Raw genomic sequence first — 21,745 nt, 5'->3', positions numbered from 1 at the left:
CTGCCAACCGAAGGGCCCTGCTGCTCCTCGCCGTGCTCCTGACCCTGCTCGCGCCAGAAAGGTAAGTCGCAGACGCCGCGCCGTGTCCGGCAAACCAGGTTCCGGTTTTGCGACCCATCAAGCGGAGCAGCAGATGCAGCGGGACAGGACGTGCCCGAATGACACGATGGCCCCAAACCCAAATCGCGCCTTGGCCGGGCTTTACCGGGTGCATGCGCAACGCGTTCGTCACAGCGCCACAGCGGGGAGCCGCGCCGCCGCGCGACGCCCGCCGGACGGTCACGTCGCCCAACGACTGCAATCGAGGTGCACGCCGTGGTGGAGCAGGCTGGCTCGCTCCGTCTCTCTCGCACGCCAACGGACCCGCCCCCTGGGCCCTGGGTGCGACAGAGACGGATTCAGCACGCTGCGCTGCACCGGGTGGGATGCGCCCATATCAGCGAGGCGGGGGTGAGGGAGGGCTGCGTAGGCTGCCGGACGCGGGCTTTCACGCCCACGCCGCACGACCACGGCCCCGGTCGCGGTGTGTGTTTTGTTCGACGTGAATTATTTGTAATGAGACCCCTGTCCGGGCGAGCCTTCGGCCGACCCGCCTTCCTCGCCTTCCCCATCGTGGCTTTAGTAGTGGCGTGGCGCTGTGCTGCTCCACCGTCGCCGGCCGTCGCGCACCTCGCACCCAGCCCGCCGCGCCGAACGTCGCCGTGCTCCGGAGCGAGCACCAGGCTTCTGTCTCTCTCGGACTCACACTGGAAGGCCCATGAGTGCGAGAGAAACAGGACAGCAGTGCAATTGTGGGAATCAGGCCCACCTCGGTCCAGGTACCGCCCTCGGCCTCGGCGAGCCTCCAGAACACTGCAAGCTGGCGATAGTGCTACCGCCCTTCGGCCGGGGCTCAGGACTCCGCGACGTGCGTACGGACGGTACGGACGCGGGCCATAAACGAGTCGTGCTTTGCCGGACGCCAAGTCCTGCCTAGTCCTGCCCTGCCACCCTGACCCGGGTGCGGCGGCGGGCTCAGTAGAGCGGGGCGCCCAGGACCAGCCAGCGTCCCGGCCGTCCCGGCGGTCTTGCGGACGGGTTTACGCGTTTATATGAGCACGAAGTGCGCCAGGACGCCAGGACATCAGGACGGGCCTTACGAGGCTGGGTCTCACGTTACGGTGTCACGCGTGTCTACGTGCGTGCCGTGCCGGCCAGCCGGCCGTGCCCCGTCCCAAGGAAATAGCAGGAGCTCTGTTTCCTCTTTCGGGACGACATGCTCCAGGTACATGATGGAGTCGTACTCGCGTCGGCGGCGAAAATTACAAGCATTGTGTCTGAGGCCGGATTGTTCGCACTTGGACGACTCTCTCCGGTTGGGAGTAGCACTATCGGTACCACGGAGTGTCGCAGGAGCGTTCGCGACGCTCCGCTGCGTCTGGGTCAGGGAAGGGCGTCGTCCCCTGGTCTCCGGCTGGACTTGCGCGGCCATTATAGACAAACTTGCACTGCTGAGCGGGGAGAGGGAGGGGAGAGGTGAGGGTGGTGGAAGAGAGGGGGGCATGGCCCATCTCCATGTAAAGAACCCAATAACATTTAATGTTCTGTCGGGTCGCGGCGTGGCGACACTGTTTGGGTCTCCGCGGGGGAGGCAGCCGTAGCCTCCGTAGCCGTGCAGTAAATTCAAAGCAGCAGCAGCAGCGCGCCGTGCCGCGTGCGTCCGCGTGCGTGCCCCACTGGCCGTGCCGCGTGCTGGCCGCCTGGCCGCCCCTGCTGGCCGTGCCGGGTCGCGTCCCATCGCGTCCCGTCTGCCCAGCGTGCGTGTCAATTACATTTTAGTGTGCCGTGGAGAAAGGGGGTCCAGAACGTCCGGAAGACGAAGCAGGGATGGCCGCCGTTTCCCTGGAAGAAGCTCCAGAAGTTCAGAATGCATGGCACAGCAGCAGCACAAAAACAATTTGAAAAGATTCCGCCATGCGCGAATCTTCTGCGTACGTACGAGTCTAAAAATAAATGCCGTAAAAAGTATGGTCCGGGTGAAACAGGAAGGTTTCCGAAGGGGTTTGCCAAGACCGAACTCAACTCGCCGAGGAACACGCGTTTCGAAACCTTCCCGAAAATGTAGCAGTCAGTTGAGTCGAGTCGATCGGAGATTGGCCCCCCGCGGCCCGATGCGCCGTGCCGTGCCGTGCCGTGCCGTGCCGTGCCGTGCCGTGCCGCGCCGTGCCGTGCCGTGCCGTGCCGTGCCGTGCCGCGCAGCGCCATTCGCGTCCCATCGAGGAGGTCCAGCTCGTCATTCAGCCGGCCAATCGATGACCAGGCTCGTTCCGAACGACGCTTCGTCGCTCTGCTTCTCTCTCCCACCCCTACGCCCGCCCGGGGGAGTGCGAGAGAGACACAGCGGCGAAAGTACGGTTCGGAATCGGCCTGGTGCGCGAGCTGCGCGTCCAGGAGGGTCCCCGTCGGTCCCCGTCGGTCCCCGGACGCTGGATTCCCGCTCTATCAAAAAGACGAGCGGGTCCGCGCGCGCCGCCGCGACATTTGTACGCTAATGCGGCGAACGCGGCGTCTAATTGGTCAAATGTCAATAAAATTAAATGAGGAGACATTCCCCGGCGAGGCCGTTCCGTCCCGACTCGTCGCAGGACCACCAAGGACCACCGGGAGGCGACCGGCTGGCCGATGGACCGCAGGGCGCAGCAGCGCAGCACACCGATCGAGATATCGAATCGAACCGAATCGAACCGAATCGAACCCACGGCTCATGTCGCATTGGCAGCCGCCCTACATTTCATGGAGGTGTTGCAGTTGCAGCCGGAGTCGGACGCCGCTGCAGAGTCGCACCGCGGACGCCGCGGAGCCGCGAGACTGACGCATCGCACGCACGGCGTGCCCCGCGCCCGCCCCGCCCCGCCCCGCCCCGCCCCCCTGCGGCCCGATCGCTCGATCCGCGTGTATTCCAGAGGCGTGTTAAGCTCCGCGGGGGGCTATAGATCCAGGGCCTCGATATCGCCGACGTTTTAATCCTGGGCTGCCTGCGCGCGCGCTCGCGGCTCAATGGACGGGCGCGGCGCGGCGTGCGAGCCCACTCGATAAAGACACGCCGCGCTTTTTTCAACGCTAGATTCAGTCGTAAACGCATCGCCTTCGCCGACGAAAAAAAGGGAGGGAGAGAGAGAGAGATGGTCGCACGTGTGCTGCTGCCGACACGAAAAAGTGAGTGCTGGACTGAGGCTGAGCTTCGCCTGCCTTCAGAACCGCGCGTTGTTAGTCGTAAACCGCGCGCCCCGCCCCGCCACGCCCCGCCACGCCCCGCCACGCCCCGCCTCGTGTCGGGAGGCTCACTTACAGGTGTCGCGCGGCCACGGCCCCGCCGCGGCCCCGGCCGGGTCACGTTTGCGGCCAGAAGGAAATATCAAATTCAACGGCGAGCAGCAAGGCAGCAAGCGGCCGCCGTATAACTCACTCAGCGCGGGAACCTCGCCAAACAGATCACCGCCGCGGACGCGCCTTTTTGCCGTCCCGCCTTTCCGGCCGCCGGGCGGGCGGTTCAAATCCGGGCTTCCATTACCCATCCCCCTCCCACCTGCGCACAGTGGGCCGGAGGCGGACAAAACTCTAGACGCGTTTTGAGCTCTAAAGTCGCTAAATGGGACTCGAACCGAACGTGTGACCCCACCAATGGATTCCTCGTTCGGAGAGCAATCCATTGGTGGGGTCACACGTTCGGTTCGAGTCCCATTTAGCGACTCTAGAGCTCAAAACGCGTTTAGAGTTTTGGCCGCCTCCACCGGTCTTCTGGCCCACTGTGCTGCGCTTCGTTTTAGCGCCTCTCGGCACGTAGAGATGGCCGGCGATCGCGCGCGAAGATGGACGGACGGACGGCTGAATGGAGTCATTCGGTTTCTCCGGGGGGGGGGGGGGGGGGACTGCGCGCTTGTCTTGCCGTTAAAAGGTTTCAATGACTGCCTGTCCCTCCCTGCCGTCCGACCGGTGGTATCGTGACCCGCGCGCCCCGGAGTGCACGCCCCTGAGTGCAGCGCAGTGCAGCGCGCGCCATGAGGGCCGTGAGATGAAACATTATATCGCGGCTCTAGCGCGGCTCTAGCGCGGCTCTGGCGCGGCTCTAGCGCGGCTCTAGCGCGGCTCTAGCGCGGCTCTAGCGCGGCTCTAGCGCGGCTCTAGCGCGGCTCTGGCGCGGCTCTAGCGCGGCTCTAGCGCGGCTCTAGCGCGGCTCTAGCGCGGCTCTAGCGCGGCTCTAGCGCGGCTCTAGCGCGGCTCTAGCGCGGCTCTAGCGCGGCTCTAGCGCGGCTCTAGCGCGGCTCTAGCGCGGCTCTAGCGCGGCTCTAGCGCGGCTCTAGCGCGGCTCTAGCGCGGCTCTAGCGCGGCTCTACGCGGCTCTGGCGCGGCTCTAGCGCGGCTCTAGCGCGGCTCTAGCGCGGCTCTAGCGCGGCTCTGGCGCGGCTCTGGCGCGGCTCTGGCGCGGCTCTAGCGCGGCTCTAGCGCGGCTCTGGCGCGGCTCTAGCGCGGCTCTAGCGCGGCTCTAGCGCGGCTCTAGCGCGGCTCTAGCGCGGCTCTAGCGCGGCTCTAGCGCGGCTCTAGCGCGGCTCTAGCGCGGCTCTAGCGCGGCTCTGGCGCGGCTCTAGCGCGGCTCTAGCGCGGCTCTAGCGCGGCTCTAGCGCGGCTCTGGCGCGGCTCTGGCGCGGCTCTGGCGCGGCTCTGGCGCGGCTCTAGCGCGGCTCTAGCGCGGCTCTAGCGCGGCTGGTAGCGGACTGGACTGAGACATCCATTACACTTGTCCGTGCGTGCGCAGTGTGCGCAGCGCGCGCAGAGCCCGCTGGAGCTGGGAACGGTGTCCGGCCGGGCCGTACTCCCTCTCGCCTCTCACTTCCACCGCGACGATGCAGACGAGGCGCGGGATCGAATCCTCGCGGGGCCCCTCGGTTCTCGCTTCGGCTCTTTCCGGATGCGACCCGAACGCGATTTATTGCCGCCTGCCGTGGATGTGTTTACGGCGGCGAGGCGACCAAGCCAAGCCAAGTCCTGGCTCCGCTGGCTTCCAGTGTAGTGTCCAGCGTGTCTAGTCCGGCTGGCCGCGGCCCAGGCAGGCTAGCGCCGCGCCGGCCGGCCGAGCATGCAGTGCAGCGGCAGCAGGCGGCAGCAGGCCCCCCAGCTTGTCAACGCGTGTAATGCCGCCCGATGCGCCGCTAATTGAAAAAAATAAATCCTGGAAACGCATGTTGGCCATGCGTCAAATGTCAGCGGAGGAAAGTGTTTATACAAACTTTCATCAGCTTCTTTCAATGTAAGAAGGCATCCAACGGAATCGCCCCTGCCCGTGTAAGGTAGCCAGACAGAAAGTCAGCCAACCTAACCTCCCCGTTTCCACGGCGTGATTTGAATGTAAGGCCGTACGGCTTGACGTAATGCCCCGACGGTCCTGATAGTCCTGCCGAGCGGCGTGGCGGTCGCACTCTCCACTCGCCGGCAGTAGCACACTGCTCACCACACTCGACTAATGAATGCTGCCGCTACAGTGAACCAATTTGCCAGTCGCCGCGGGAGCCAGCCGTTTGTCGCTGAAAGTGTGCTGCAGCTGGAGGTGGCGTAGGGGCCCATCTTGGCGCCGGCCCCGAGGCTCCCCGAGGCTCCAGGGACCCGCGACTGCCCGCGCCAGTTGGAGTCAGACCCCCGCCGCGAGTGATAGCATTCGCACTCCATCCAAGAGCTCGCTGCTCGTTCCAGTCTCGCTGCCTGCGCCACTGTAACGTTTAGCGTTTAGCGCAGAGGCACGGCGATGGCGAGGCGGACACTCATGGCCTCTGACTCGCACGAGTGCAAGAGAGACAGCGACGAAAGCACTGTGCGGGCCAGCCTGCTCGTCGTGCTGCCCCGAGTCCCGGTGACGGATCGCGCGCCCCTCCTGACACGCGTACGCACTCATGGCATCGCGGCCGCCACCATGATGGCCACCATCGTCGCCCTCGTCCTCCTCCTCCCTTATCTGCAGCCGCAGTGTTATTGATGGCTTCTTGTTCTCCCTCGCTCGCCTTTATTTTTCCGCGACCCGGCCCGGCCGGCTGAGCTTAGCATGACCGGGACAAGGATGTTTCTCATTTCGTGGCGCGTGCACGAGCACGGCGTGGAGCACGGCGTGGAGCACGGCGTGGAGCACGGCGTGGAGCACGGCGTGGAGCACGGCGTGGAGCACGGCGTGGAGCACGGCGTGGAGCACGGCGTGGAGCACGGCGTGGAGCACGGCGTGGAGCACGGCGTGGAGCACGGCGTGGAGCACGGCGTGGAGCACGGCGTGGAGCACGGCGTGGAGCACGGCGTGGAGCACGGCGTGGAGCACGGCGTGGAGCACGGCGTGGAGCACGGCGTGGAGCACGGCGTGGAGCACGGCGTCGAGCACGGCTCTATCACGGCCCGACCGAGGTGCCGCACGTTCCCCGTCGACTGCACAGCGCCCCGGACACCGCCGCACCGCCTTGGCCCGCCGGCATACATAAACTTTGGAGCGAGCCTTCCCGAGTTGTTTAAAAATTGGGGCCGAAGCGGACGGCCCCCGTCTGGGGGACCGTGCCTAAACGATAAGAAACCGCCGCTTTTTGTTTGTTTCGGGGGAAGGCAGCGAGGTGCGCCGTTTCCGCTTCTAATTTTGCCAGCGTCAAGGGGGCGGGAGGTTAGTGGTTGTCATTTTGATGTCGGGGCGAGAGGCACTCCCTCTCGCCCGTCGTGGCTCCGGGACGGCCCCCACCATGAGGGCGGCACCAGGCGGCACCCGCGTCCCCGCCTTGCCTGGCCTTGCCGCCCCGGGCGACGCCGCGCCGCCGCACCACGCCTTCCAGGTGGTAAATGACGGGTTGTGGGTGGTACTAGTAGCCGGCCGCCGTGCCGCCGGCACGCCGTCAAGTGCGAGAAGTGTAACTTGCCCGGAGGCCGCCCCCAAGGCCCGCAAGGCCCCCAAACGCGGCCAAATTAATTAATTAATGCGTGACAGTGAAGCGCGGAGGAATCCCAGAGTAAGAGACGGCCCCGGAGGCGGCGGTGGCAGTGGCGTGGCGGTGGAAAGCCGCCGTCGTGGTGCTCTCCTGCTCCCTGCCGCGCCGGGAAGGCGGCGCCTGCGTTCAAGTCTCCGCGTTCGCTGGCCTCAATTCTAATTTCGACATAAATCCACTCTCAAACTCGACTCCCGCCAAACTACCAAAAACGCGTCGCAGCGTGGCGCGTGGTGCGGCGTCCGAGAACGTTATCCAGCGCGTGAACCCAGGGCAGAACAGCGGCGTGCAGTAACGCCCTGCATCCGACAGCCCGACAGGGGCGCGGGGAAAAATGCTTTCTGTCGGCGCGGCGCGAGTAAGAGTAATGTCCACGGCCGAGTCCCTGGCCTGCCCTGCCCTGCCTTGCCTGGCCTTGCCCCTTTGAGGATGGCAGGGCGCGAAGTGGAGAGCAGACCCATTAGCTGGTTCTAGTGGCGCCGTCGGCAGCCGACTACGAACAGGGCTTCGTCGCGCTGTCACCCCTATGGACGCCCCGGCAGTGTGACAGAGACAGAGCCCCGCAAGCACTGTTCGGACTGAGCCTGCTCGGCCTGCTCGGCCTGCTGGAGGCGTATCGCGCGGTATCGCGCCTCGCGCCGCCAGGGCAGCACGGCAGCACCCCGTCGGCCGGCTGCCCGGGCAGCGGACGGCGGATGACGCGGTCGAGGCGTGAATGCCTTTTAAATTAATTAACACATCGGCCGCGACGGAGCGCTGGAGTCCGGCCAAACCGACGTCGCGACGTCGCACTGGGCAAACATTCCGGCAGTGCCCCGCCCCGCCCGGCCCCGCCCGGCCCCAAGGCCTGCCCTGCAGACTGGATCCCGCACAGTCTGTCTCTCTCGCACCTTCGCGGCACGACCCATGAGTGCGAGAGAGACAGCGCTACGAAAGCGCTGTGTAGCATTGCTTTGCACTGCCAGGGAGTTCGACGGGGTCCTCGGGCCACCCTCTCTGAACAGCCACACCAGAATGTTGCGGCGTCCTTCTTTTTTCTGTCTTCGCGTTGACGCGTTCTTGACGTTCCTCTCGGCGGAATCTTTTTCTCGACATTTCCATGCCAACGCTTGCGCAGCTCGGCCAACATGTGAAAAATCGCTAGCTTTGCTCGCGGGGACGCTGCGGGCCTTGGCCGTGTCTCGGCCCTGTCTCGGCCCGTCTCGGGTCATTTGTATTTCGGCCAAAGAAACTACTGGCGTGGCCCAGGTCGCGACGGGGCCGGTCCGGGGCCACGTTTTGCGTTCCTCGATGACAGCGAGATTTGTTTCCAAAAAACCAACCAATCCGACGAAAATCAAGACAAGACGTAAGGTCGGTTCGCCCGGCGGGAACAGTCTTTGCAAATCTCCAGCTGGCTGATTCGAAATGATCGAGAGACGACAACGACGCCCGGCGCGTGAGGACCGCGGCTCTGCCCGGCCCGGCACTGCCCGGCACCCAAACGCCCCGGGATTTACTCAAGTCTCTACTTGGGCAAAACGGGCCATTGCGCGCCGCGCCGCGACGCCACGCGAGTGCGTCCCCAAAGAACAGAAAAAGGTCACGATGATGTCAAATGATTGGTGACAAGATGACATCATTGCCGACGGTCAAAGTTAGCGATTTTTGACGTCAAGAGCACGTCAATTGATATCCTTTTATTGAATGTGATATCTTATGATATGAATTTGACACAAAATACCGAGTCAAATTCTAGTCATGAGGGGTCACTGATGCAGAGCCTGACAAAATTTTATCAATTTTAGCTCACTTGACGTCAATATGACCCTTTCCTGTTCTCTGGGTCGAGGTCTTTGTGGTCGGACTCCGAACAGAGCAGCGTTTCGTAGCGCCGTCTCTCTCGCACGCCTGCCGAGCGCTCCGTGAGAATGAGAGAGACAGCGACGGAAGGTCCGCTCGGAATCGGCCGGCTGAAACTCAAGACCGCGCCGCGCCGCGCGTTGCGCCCACCTCGGACAACATTAGTTGGCCCCGTCGCCGTAACGCCCCGAAATATTGACGTTTTAAACTTTGATGGCGGCAATATTTCCCCGATAGCGGAACGAACCGGAGTGAGGGCAGCGGACTGATTCCGAGCGGGAGATCCCCCCTCTCTCTCGCACTCGCAGGGCGTACTGCGTGGGTGCGAGGGAGACAGACCTAGGGAATCAGTCTGCAGGCGAGGGAGGGCAGGCGCCACTCGGCGCACAGTGGGCCAGAAGGCCGGTGGAGCGGCCAAAATTCGAGACGCGTTTTGAGCTCCAGAGTCGCTAAATGGGACACCAACCGACCGTGTGACCCCACCAATGGATGCCTCGTTCGGGGAGCAATCCATTGGTGGTGTCACACGTTCTATTCGAGTCATAATTAGCGACTCTGGAGCTCAAAACGCGTCTCGAATTTTGGCCGCTCCACCGGCCTTCTGGCCCACTGTGCGTCGTTCGCCGAGCCGGATCACGAGAGTGAGTGGTTGTGGCCTGATGGCGAGTCTCATGGCCGGCTTACGGTCGCCTTCCCGACGATCAAACGCCACCCAGGCCCCGTTCAAAGACACGCCGCCTTCACGCGGGACGCCGCGCTCCCACCCCCAAGAACGAATGTTCCAACCTTCCCATACCATTCAAGCGAAGAGAAATTTTATTTCTTTCCTGTTCGCAAATTGAGGAAGCCGTCAGTAGTAGATGCTAGCTTCCGACAGACCGCCCTCGAGTCTCACTCTGACTAAACCAGGCTAACCAACCAGCCCAAACAGCGGCTTTCCTCAAAGAAACCCACCGCGGCCCTCTAGATTGTACCTATCCACTCATGGAGGACGCGGTCGATAAAACAGTGGAGCCTCAATTCAGTTTAACGCCGAATGGCTGCAATAGAACCAGAATTGAGCCCCGGCCGAATAAAACAGGCTCCGCGTCCTCACTTTACGGTTCCCCTGACCTGGAAGGAACGGCGTTTAACGCGGCGACGCAGCGGCACGCAGCGGCCCGAGCAGCCACCAAAACATATTTTACGTCCCCGAAATGACGCGAAATTGGCGACAATGTGGCAGAGTTCGGGGGCGCGATGTTGCGATGCCCGACGTGTTATGATCGTTTTGATGGCCTCCCGAGCGTCGCGCAATTGCGAAAAGGACTCCGCCAATCGGGATTCTCCGCGGGACGGGAGTATCAAGCGGGAAGGAACACTCGTGAGTGCGTGTATTTGGTTTGTTTGTGTGTGTATTTGGTGTGTGTGTGTGTGTATGTGTGTGTGTGTGTTTGTGTGTGTTTGTGTGTGTGTGTGCGAGCATCGCGGATCAGTCATCAATAATGCGTAATGAAGTGTCAGATGTGAGCAACGCACACATACACACACGCACACATACGAGCCCACCGCGGTCGTCCCACGCCGCTTACCCTCCGCACGAAAACCGGACGAAACGGCGCAGACACGACTCGACACAACAAAACAACCCGACCAGCATCGCCACCCGCGCTAGCCACTATATCACACGAGGGAGCCACCTGCTACATGACAAGGACACCAATTTCTCCGGTCATAATCGGCTTTACTTTACGGCCCATCACAACATCGGGATTCACAATACGCACCGGGCCATTGCTGGGCGACCAGTCGATGGCTTCTTCGGGCCGAAGTGACCGGGACCAATTATCAGACTCGCCGGGACCACCCTCCGGCAGGCTGCTCTGTCTCTCTCGCACTTATGGAGCGTCCCGCGCAGGTGCGAGAGAGACAGAGCAACGACTGCGCTGACACTGTAAAAAATTCCGTACTTTTGTACGGAAAGGGTACAGAAAAATATAGTACGGAGGTACGGAGGAAAGTGCGGAACGTTCCGTACTTGCTCCATATGAACCCATGTAAATGGGTACGGAAAAAAAGTACGGAACGTTCCGTAGTTGGCAAGTACGGACGTTCCAGGCAAATTACTGACCAGACATGTTCCCACCTCGTCTTGCTCGCCGTGTTGCAGGTCCTGGTCCGGCCCCGCCGGCGTGGCTCTGCTGTGCGCGCGCGTGGCGGGCCTGTCACCCCGGCAGCGCGCGCTGTGCCGCGCCTCCCCCGACGCCATGGCGGCCGTGGGCTCGGGGCTGCGCCTCGCCCTGCAGGAGTGCCAGCACCAGTTCCGCCACGAGCGCTGGAACTGCTCCGCGCCGCCGCACGCCAGCCACGCCAGCTCCATGCCCCTCGTCATCAGAGTGGGTAAGTCCGCCGCCGCACGCCAGCCACGCCAGCTCCATGCCCCTCGTCATCAGAGTGGGTAAGTCCGCCGCCGCACGCCAGCCACGCCAGCTCCATGCCCCTCGTCATCAGAGTGGGTAAGTCCGCCGCCGCACGCCAGCCACGCCAGCTCCATGCCCCTCGTCATCAGAGTGGGTAAGTCCGCCGCCGCACGCCAGCCACGCCAGCTCCATGCCCCTCGTCATCAGAGTGGGTAAGTCCGCCGCCGCACGCCAGCCACGCCAGCTCCATGCCCCTCGTCATCAGAGTGGGTAAGTCCGCCGCCGCACGCCAGCCACGCCAGCTCCATGCCCCTCGTCATCAGAGTGGGTAAGTCCGCCGCCGCACGCCAGCCACGCCAGCTCCATGCCCCTCGTCATCAGAGTGGGTAAGTCCGCCGCCGCACGCCAGCCACGCCAGCTCCATGCCCCTCGTCATCAGAGTGGGTAAGTCCGCCGCCGCACGCCAGCCACGCCAGCTCCATGCCCCTCGTCATCAGAGTGGGTAAGTCCGCCGCCGCACGCCAGCCACGCCAGCTCCATGCCCCTCGTCATCAGAGTGGGTAAGTCCGCCGCCGCACGCCAGCCACGCCAGCTCCATGCCCCTCGTCATCAGAGTGGGTTAGTCCGCCGCCGCACGCCAGCCACGCCAGCTCCATGCCCCTCGTCATCAGAGTGGGTAAGTCCGCCGCCGCACGCCAGCCACGCCAGCTCCATGCCCCTCGTCATCAGAGTGGGTAAGTCCGCCGCCGCACGCCAGCCACGCCAGCTCCATGCCCCTCGTCATCAGAGTGGGTAAGTCCGCCGCCGCACGCCAGCCACGCCAGCTCCATGCCCCTCGTCATCAGAGTGGGTAAGTCCGCCGCCGCACGCCAGCCACGCCAGCTCCATGCCCCTCGTCATCAGAGTGGGTAAGTCCGCCGCCGCACGCCAGCCACGCCAGCTCCATGCCCCTCGTCATCAGAGTGGGTAAGTCCGCCGCCGCACGCCAGCCACGCCAGCTCCATGCCCCTCGTCATCAGAGTGGGTAAGTCCGCCGCCGCACGCCAGCCACGCCAGCTCCATGCCCCTCGTCATCAGAGTGGGTAAGTCCGCCGCCGCACGCCAGCCACGCCAGCTCCATGCCCCTCGTCATCAGAGTGGGTAAGTCCGCCGCCGCACGCCAGCCACGCCAGCTCCATGCCCCTCGTCATCAGAGTGGGTAAGTCCGCCGCCGCACGCCAGCCACGCCAGCTCCATGCCCCTCGTCATCAGAGTGGGTAAGTCCGCCGCCGCACGCCAGCCACGCCAGCTCCATGCCCCTCGTCATCAGAGTGGGTAAGTCCGCCGCCGCACGCCAGCCACGCCAGCTCCATGCCCCTCGTCATCAGAGTGGGTAAGTCCGCCGCCGCACGCCAGCCACGCCAGCTCCATGCCCTCGTCATCAGAGTGGGTAAGTCCGCCGCCGCACGCCAGCCACGCCAGCTCCATGCCCCTCGTCATCAGAGTGGGTAAGTCCGCCGCCGCACGCCAGCCACGCCAGCTCCATGCCCCTCGTCATCAGAGTGGGTAAGTCCGCCGTCCGCACCGGTAAACCAAAGGGTGGTCTATCCAGACTGCTGCCTGCAGGCTCGTCCCCACAGTGCCCTCGTCGCTGTCTCCCTCACTCCCCTACGGGATGCCCGACCGATGCCCGACGAGTGTGAGAGCAACAGAGCGACGGTAGCACTGCTCCGGTTCAGCCCACAACGCACAGTGGGCCAGAAGACCGGCGGAGGCGGCCAAAACTCCAGACGCGCTTCGAGCTCCAGAGTCGCTAAATAGGACTCGAACCGAACGTGTGACCCCACCAATGGATTGCTCTCCGAACGAGGAATCCATTGGTGGGGTCACACGTTCGGTTCGAGTCCTGCTCAGCGACTCTGGAGCTCAAAACGCGTCTGCAGTTTTGGCCGCCTCCGCCGGTCTTCTGGCCCACTGTGCAACGTCGCGTCGACAGCGCGTCGTCCTCCCCCCACCCCCGCCGTCGTAAACTGACGCACCGAGTTAAGTTTTGCGAGAGGAGCGGAGGTTACGGCCGACCGGGCCGCAGGCCGATTCCGCAGTGGCGCTCTTTCTTTCTCGCACTCATGGAGCGGCCCGCAGGGGAGCGAAAGAGACGGGGCGACGGAACAGTGTGGCGGCGTCGCGACGCTAAACGATATATTTCCGAGTCTTTTAAAGCGCGCGGCCTGACCGGCCTGACCGACCTGGTCGAGATTTACGAGGTGCCGTTCGCCGCATGCCGGCCACTACTTCCACCGCCTCCTCGTGACGGATGGCGGCGACCGGGGCGGCGACGTGGCGGCGACTACCTCAGCGGCAGCCTGTCAGCCTGCCGGGTAGGCAGCCGCGCGGGCCGCGTGCACCCGTGCGTCCCCGGTGCCTACCCCGCAGGGGTTTCAGGGTCCTTGACGTCAGGTTGGCGGCGACGCACAGTGGGCCAGAAGACCGGTGGAGGCGGCCAAAACTCTAGACGCGTTTTGAGCTCCAGAGTCGCTAAATGGGACTCGAACCGAACGTGTGACCCCACCAATGGATTGCTCTCCGAACGAGAAACCCATAGGTGGGGTCACACGTTCGGTTCGAGTCCTGTTTAGCGACTCTGGACCTCAAAACGCGTCTGGAGTTTTGGCCGCCTCCACCGGTCTTCTGGCCCACTGTACGACGCGGCGACGCTCAAAGCGAAAGCGGTTTGCAATTTGTCGCCATCGGCCAGCGGCCACGCCTCGCCACGACCGCTGCAGACCCTGCAGACCTCAACCCGCAAAACGCCCCGGCCGTGACGAACCGCCGCAGCAGAGCAGGCCGATCCGAACAGCGCTTTCGTCGCCCTGCCGCGCCATCTCTCTCACTCGCACTCACTGGACGCCCCGTCGCGGTGCGAGAGAGACAGCGCGAGGACGCACTTTCCGGAAGCAGGCCGCAGCTCTGCTCGCCTCGAAGGAGCCCGCCCAGTGCGCGCCCTCCGGAAAGATAGGACTTTGGCGCGGCGTTTGCGCGCAGTGCTCCAGTCCGTGCTGGAGTGACTCGTCACGGCTTGCGTGCGCGTGGTGCGCGGCGCGGCGGGGCGCGGGGGCCGCGGAGCACGCGGAGCCCCAAGGGGGCGTGGCGTGGCGGCGGCGCGCAAGCCGGCGCGCACCCATTGGCTGCCGTCGGCTGGCGGCGGGGCGGGGCGGCGCCGCGGCCTCCGCGTTCCAATCAGCGGCTGATTGACGGCTGGGGGCTGAAGGCTGTCGCTCTGTCTCTCTCGCACTCGCAGGGCGTGTCGTTCGCGGTGCGAGTGAGACGGCGCTGTGCTCGGAGTCAGCCTGCTGCGGCTATGGCGGCTCGGGGCCTCGACGACCACGCCACACCCTCGGACCAAGGGGCGGCGGCAGTGGTCTCGCACCTGGCCGACTTGCACTAGTGCGCCGCCGCTGTGTGGGCGGCCCGAGCGCCGGCAGTGGGTGGCGGGGCGGGGCGGGGCGGGGCGGGGCGGGGCGGGGCGGGGCGGGTACTGCTCCATTTAGTCGCGGAACTCCCTTTCGCCTCCCCGCCCTACCATCCGGTGCGCTCTGTGACGAATGGACTGTCCCTCCGCAAACCGTGTCCTGCCTGCCCTGCGCGCTCAGACTCACTCACACACACGCACTCGCACACACAGTACACACTCTCTCTCTCTCTCTCTCTCTCTCTCTCTCTCTCTCTCTCTCTCTCTCTCTCTCTCTCTCTCTCTCTCTCACGCTGCACTCCGCCTTATCCGCGTGTGCGCCGCAACACTGACGCTGAGTGAGCGACGCGATTGGTTTCTCGCTCGCAGATTTGGACCTGCAAAATGGGCATGAGCCGGCATGCGCTGTAGTAATCTTTTTTCTGGCCTTCCTTGCGCTCCTTCGTTGCAGTCCGCCGGGCGGTGCGCCGGGCCACAGTGGGCCAGAAGACCGGTGGAAGCGGCCAAAAGTCTCGACGCGTTTTGAGCTCCAGAGTCGCTAAATGGGACTCGAACCGAACGTGTGACCCCACCAATGGCTTGCTCTCCGAACGAGGAATCCATTGGTGGGGCCAAACGTTCGGTTCGAGTCCCATTTAGCGACTCTGGAGCTCAAAACGCTTCTAGAGTTTTGGCCGCCTCCTTCGGTCTTCTGACCCACTGTGCGGGCCGGCACGGTGCCGACCGAGCCGACGGTGCTGTGGCCTCTGTGGCGGCCGTCTCGGCGTTGGCGTGAAAGGCACCTTGCCCCGCGGCGACGCGGCGACTCGGCGAGCGCTTCTTAAAAGCACTGCCACGCCCCGCACCGCCAGGCCGCCAGCATGCCGCCACACCACTACTCTAAAACAGTGGACCCCCGAGACGACACGCCGCCGTCTGTCGGCACGACACACTCGCGTCCGTTCCTCGACCCACCCCGCAGGCCGCAAGGCCCGCACCTCCGAACAACCGCTTTCGTCGCTCCGTCTCTCTCTCACCCCCACGCGTCGCGCTGCCCGGTGAGCGCGAGGGAGACGGAACAGTCGGTCGTGCGCCGCCAATTCTGAATAAATAAGAAAAATGGTTTTCGTCGCGTCGCCACTCGCGCGGCACGGCGGCCTGCGCGGCCCCGCCTTTCGTCAATACACCTGTCCGGCCCACAGCCAGTCCTTTATTTATGTATCTCCGGCCTTTTGTTTCCGATCCCACTCGGCTCTCGATCGAGGAGGAGCGGTGGGACACTCGGTGGAACACACACTGTGGGAGAAGCGCGCGCTTTCCGCGGCCGCGGACACCGTACTGCCGGACGAAGTCTGTTCCGGTGCGCGCGGAAGCACGCTGCCTACACACTGGAAGGTGTGTGTAGCTAGCGGGTTGAAGTTACCAAGATTAAAAGCAAAGTACATTCAAGGATTGTGTGAATCTATAGTATCCGAACCCCCGCCCTGAGATAGCGCCAACCTCCGCATCGCCGCGCCGCGGGAGAGTGAGCGAGAGAGGGGGTGAGGGAGGGAGAGGGAGGGAGAGGGAGGGAGGGAGAGAGAGAGAGAGAGAGAGAGAGAGAGGGGGAGAGAGAGAGAGAGAGAGAGGGACAGTGATGCAACGATTCGACCTCCGGCTGCCTGCGGCGTGTTAGATCCCTAAACGCGCGTCCTTTGCTGTGTGCGCCGGGCAGCCGGGCAGGCCGCAGTCACGACCGGGGCAGCAGGGCGGTGGTGGCACTGGGTGGCACGAGGCAGGACATGCATCCGCGAGGCGAGGCGATTGGCCACGGCTGCAGAGTGATTCCGGACAGCGCCCTGTCTCTCTCACTCTCGCACCCCGTAACGCAACGCCCCGCGAGTGCGAGAGAGACAGAACGACTGCTCGGAATCAGCCTGCCGGCCAGCGAGAGGCGGGTAAAGGGTAACCAGTGGTGGCGCACCCCTTCTAGTGGGTCAGGTCAGGCGAGGTTGCACGACGGCGCACTACGCCACTGCCTCGCGGCCGCCCCCGGCCTCGGCTTCCCGTCATCGCGCTATGCAGTGCTATGCTGCAGTGCCACGTCCATCTGGCCAATCGTATCGATCATATCGCGGCGCTCTCGGATCCCTTTCGATATATCGACACGCAGTATCGATTATAATTGACAGGCGAGCATGGCTTCGCCCGCTTCGCCGCTTCACCGCTTCGCGGATCCGGTGCGCGCGGCGGAGGGCGGCCACCAGGCAATGAATAATAGAACTGTTATGATGTGGGACTGCGCCGCGACTGCGCGCTGGGCGTGTCGCGGCGGCGGGGGGGGGGGGGGGGGGGCGTGGCCCGCGCCATAAAGCAGCGCGATATTGGCCGCCCGCCCCCCGCCCCGCCCCACCCCCTTAATAAAGGTTAAATCAGGCTGATCACCCTTCGTGAAAGAGATTGGGCGGCCGTGTGGGAATCAAGGACCGAATCGAGGACGCCACGATTTGTATCTCTGTCAAAGTCGTTAATAGAGCCTCATCGCGCCTCCCTCCCACTCGCGCACTCACACTAATACGAGGGGCCTAACGTGGTGAACGCGGCGGAGCCCAATGACCATCCATCTAGGCGGCGAGAAGGCTAACGAGAAGGGAAGGGCGACTTGCAGCGCGGAAAAGTACTCTAAGCACCGCCAGACCAGCTTGTGAGGGTTTCGATTCGTTTTTAAACTTTGCTTTGGACTCGGCCATCGCGGTAGCGATAGCGGGCCACCTCTTTGAAATTCCCTTTGTACCGCGGCCCGGCAGCGCCTCGCCTCGGAGGCCCTTCCCCTCCGTCGTGCTGGGTGGGCACGGCAGCGCGGCAGCGCCGCAGCGCCGCCCGGTGCCATATGCATAATGATAATGATAATAGTGGGGCCTGGACTCGGTCTGGACGCAGTCCCCTCGTCTGAGACTGTTTCGGACAGCGACCTCCCTCACACTTGGAACTCTTCTCCTCCTTCTCGCAGCGAGCCGCGAGGCGGCGTTCGGGCTGGCGGTGCAGGCGGCGGCCATCTCCTGGGCGGCGTCCACGGCGTGCGCGCGCGGCGAGCTGGCGGGCTGCAGCTGTGCCAAGAAGGTGCCCGTCGTCCCCGGCGCCAGCCACGGCGTCCCCAACAACCTGGGCCCCCTCGGCCCCCTCGGCGCGTCCTCGGAGCCGCAGGCGGCGTTCCGCTGGGGCGGCTGCTCCTCCGACGTGGAGTACGGCGCCAAGCTGTCCAGGACGTTCACGGACGCGGCGCAGCCGACGCCGCCGCCCCTCCAGCCCAACAGCCTGCTGGCGCCGCGCCTGCTCATGGACAGCCACAACAGCAAGGCGGGCCGGAAGGTGAGCTTCCCTGTCTCTCTCGCAGACTCCCCGGCGAAATTCGCCTCGAAGGTGCCCGACGACGGTTCCGCCCGTAAAACAAATGCGCGCGCCGTGGACCCCGTGTGGCCCCTTGAGGCCCCGTGGAGGCCGCAGTCGGTGCTGCGGCATTCCGTTCGCCTTCCAGGCGCTGGAGGCCGTAAAGAATGCGGAGGTTCTATGACGGATGGCCATTAAGACAGCAGCGCGAGTAGAGGTGTTACTAATCCGGTCGAGGAGTCGAGGACGGGTCGCGGCGTGGACTCCACACTGGGGAGCCCAGCCAGCCCAGCCGGCAGCAGCCTCATTCCGAACAGCACTCGCCCCGTCTCTCTCTCTCTCTCTCTCTCTCTCTCTCTCTCTCTCTCTCTCTCTCTCTCTCTCTCTCTCTCTCTCTCCCTCTCTCTCTCTCTCTCTCTCTCTCTCTCTCTCTCTCTCTCTCTCTCTCTCTCTCTCTCTCTCTCTCTCTCTCTCTCTCGCGCGCGCGTCGCGGTGGTCGCGGTCGTGGCGCAGCCCGCAGGTTGTCCACCACGACAACTTACAGTGCGGCTGCCTCATTTCAACCAAATCGTCGTTCCGAAAACATTTCCACCGGGTAGTATGCCGTGTCTCCGCGTAAGAGAACCGGCCAGAGCTTCCTCATCCCGCACGCCCCTGTTCCGTTTGATTAGTAAAAATAGTCGCCTGAAAAGCAACAACAAGCAACAAGGAAAAGTCTTTGTTTATGGCGTGGACACCGCACCGCCATGTCCCCCGTGCGACCGGGGCGGCCGGCGGCCGATCGTAAGCGCTGATACATTTCAAAGTCTCAAACACGTATTCTCCCATTCAAACACGAAAATAATGAGCAGACGATGCAGGCACTATATGCCTTTGTTCCGCACAGAGCCCCCCCCCCCCTCTCTCGCGCTGCACCTTCTGCGCCGGACTCCTACGATACTGCTGGCCATCCACTATCTTCGTGGCCAGGCGTTAATCTTTCGCTCCTTTTTTATTCTTGGCCGTCCTTGTCGCATTGCCCTTTCAAAGGTCGACCCGTCCTCTCACTGTAAGTACCCGACGGGGACGCAGTGGACGCAGTGGACACCACACACAACCCTCTCGCCGGATCCGATGAGGGGAATTGAATGAATCCCACGCCGTGGCTTTTCGTGGTGCTCGCAGTGTGTCGCGACGGACACAACAAAAGATACATGCCACCAAAATGGCATCGAAACCGATCGAAACTAAACTAAGAAACGAACCGCGTTCGCGTGCCGTCTATTACGTGTCATTCCTTTCCCCTCTTCACTCGATTTCAGTCCAGTCCGGCTGAGCCACTCAAATGGCATCGCCACGCCGTGCACAAGGCTGCCGCGCTAAACCCGAAACCTTCTCCTTCTCCATCCACCTTCGCGGCCACGCGGTTATTTGACGGCAACCTCTCCGCCATACCGCCCCCCCCCTCTTTCCACCTTTTCCCTGCTTCGTGAAACAGGAAGGTTTTTCCATGGAACGACGCGCGCGTTTGTTTGTGTTGTTGAATCGGTAGGGATCTTAAGTGTGACTAAACGGTGACGCAAATGTCGTCGTTTATTCCGTCTTATTACCCCACCTTATGGCTTCATCCGCCAAGGCGTCGCCTCTTTGCCTGCCTGCCTGGTGTGTGTGTGTGTGTGTGAGTGAGTGAGTGAGTGAGTGAGAGAGAGAGAGAGAGAGAGAGAGAGAGAGAGAGAGAGAGAGAGAGAGAGAGAGAGCGCACTGCTGGCGCGTCCGTACAGAAAGAAATGGTTATTCCTGGCGGCGGACCTTCCACAAGTCCAGTTCGCTTTATTGTACGGCGCCTTAATGGTTCAATTGCCGCCAGTGAGACGGAGAAAGTCAAATTACAGAGCAGAGTGCGCGTGGGCCGCGATAAGGTAAGAGCGAGGACGTCAGGACGTGGTGCTCCTTGTCCCCCAGGCCGTGAAGCTGACGCTGCAGACGGACTGCAAGTGCCACGGCGTGTCGGGCAGCTGCAGCATCCGCACGTGCTGGACCAGCCTGGCGCAGTTCCGCGTCGTCGGCGACCACCTGATGGCGCGCTACCGGGCGGCCTGGCCCGCCGTGGCGCTGCCCGTGCCCGCGGCCCGCGCGCGCCGCCACCCCGTGGGGCTGCGTCTGGCCGTGCGCCACGCCCAGGGACACGCCCAGGGCCGCAACAGCCGCACCGCCGTGCACCAGCAGCACCTCCACGGCCACGCCGCCGCGCCCCGCCTGCCGCGCCGCACCGACCTCGTCTTCCTGCAGGTCTCCCCCAACTACTGCGACCGGGACATCGCCCTGGGATCCCTCGGCACCGCCGGCCGCGCCTGCAACCGCACGTCCAGAGGTACGACCCGACGCTCTGTCTCCCTCGCACGCGTGCGGCCCTACGGCCCACGGGTGCGAAAGAGACAGTGCCAGCCCACACTACAGCGTGGCGCACGGAAGCCGTCGAACTCTCTGATGCAGTCCCGTGAAGCAGCGCTGCGTGACGGGACTGCCTACCCTGTCTCCGTAAGGGGCTTGAGGCGCCCGGTGGGTGGGCAGTCCCGTGAAGCAGCGCTGCGTGACGGGACTGCCTACCCTGCCTCCGTAAGGGGCTTGAGGCGCCCGGTGGGTGGGCAGTCCCGTGAAGCAGCGCTGCGTGACGGGACTGCCTACCCTGCCTCCGTAAGGGGCTTGAGGCGCCCGGTGGGTGGGCAGTCCCGTGAAGCAGCGCTGCGTGACGGGACTGCCTACCCTGTCTCCGTAAGGGGCTTGAGGCGCCCGGTGGGTGGGCAGTCCCGTGAAGCAGCGCTGCGTGACGGGACTGCCTACCCTGCCTCCGTAAGGGGCTTGAGGCGCCCGGTGGGTGGGCAGTCCCGTGAAGCAGCGCTGCGTGACGGGACTGCATTGCTGAGCCCGACGGCGTCCCCGTGCCGCCGTGTTGCCCGGGCGTTTTGAGCGTCCCCTTCTAAACGTTTCTCTGACTTTCCAGGCGCGGACGGGTGCGCGGTGATGTGCTGCGGCCGCGGGTACAACACGCGGCAGGTGACGAGCAGCCGCCAGTGCCACTGCAAGTTCCACTGGTGCTGCTACGTGCACTGCGAGGTGTGCACGGACCGCTACGAGGAGTACACCTGCAAGTAGCATTGTAATATAGTAAAAGCGTCTAATAAACAAGAAAAACTCTGCCTTCTCTCTCTGTCGTGTGAGTCCCGTGGGCCATCAGCACGGCCAATATTTACAGCTCGCACTCGCGCAGGAGTACCAACCAACGCCGCCTCCTCGCTTTACGAGGTGCTAACTCGCTCGCTCCGGGAGGTTCCTGGAGCTTCCAGGGCCCCGCCAGCCTCCAGCAGGCCCGCTCCGAACAGTGCTTTCGTCGCCCTGTCTCTCTCGCACTCGTGCGGCGTTCGGTAGGGATGAGAGAGAGAGACCGAGCGACGGGAGCCCTGTTCGGGATGGGCCTGCAGTCGGGCTACCTCGCAGTGGCGCAAATAGCGAGGTGGCGGCCCGGCCCGGCCCGGCTGGGCATGTGTGGGCCGCGGCACCGCACTGTGTTCCCGTCCCGAGGTGGTTCCCAGGCCCGCAGGCCCGCAGGCCCGCAGCACGCCAACCCAATGGCCACGCCTAAAACGCCCGACGCGCCAACCTTCTCAGAACGAACGCAGTGTGACTGTGAGTGGGTTTGGACGAGCCTCCAAGGGTTGGTAGCAATTATTACCATTAGTTTCCCAGGTTGGCAG

At 63.9% G+C, this 21,745-nt stretch overlaps 1 protein-coding gene across 1 annotated transcript; it reads left to right on the top strand.

Annotated features, from left to right (window-relative positions):
• The first annotated feature begins 11,068 nt into the window (after window positions 1–11,068).
• On the top strand, window positions 11,069–21,188 carry LOC117642951 (protein Wnt-7b-like). Its single transcript, XM_034381588.1, has 4 exons — window positions 11,069–11,197; window positions 17,748–17,996; window positions 19,956–20,364; window positions 20,995–21,188. The coding sequence occupies exons 1-4, from the start codon at window positions 11,069–11,071 to the stop codon at window positions 21,144–21,146; spliced, it is 939 nt and encodes a 312-aa protein (XP_034237479.1). The 3' UTR covers window positions 21,147–21,188.
• The last annotated feature ends 557 nt before the right edge of the window (window positions 21,189–21,745 follow it).

This window comes from Thrips palmi, unplaced genomic scaffold (assembly GCF_012932325.1).
Source record: "Thrips palmi isolate BJ-2018 unplaced genomic scaffold, TpBJ-2018v1 HiC_scaffold_16, whole genome shotgun sequence".
Classification (NCBI taxonomy): Eukaryota; Metazoa; Arthropoda; class Insecta; order Thysanoptera; family Thripidae; genus Thrips; species Thrips palmi.
This window is presented reverse-complemented; position numbering and strand designations above follow the sequence as displayed.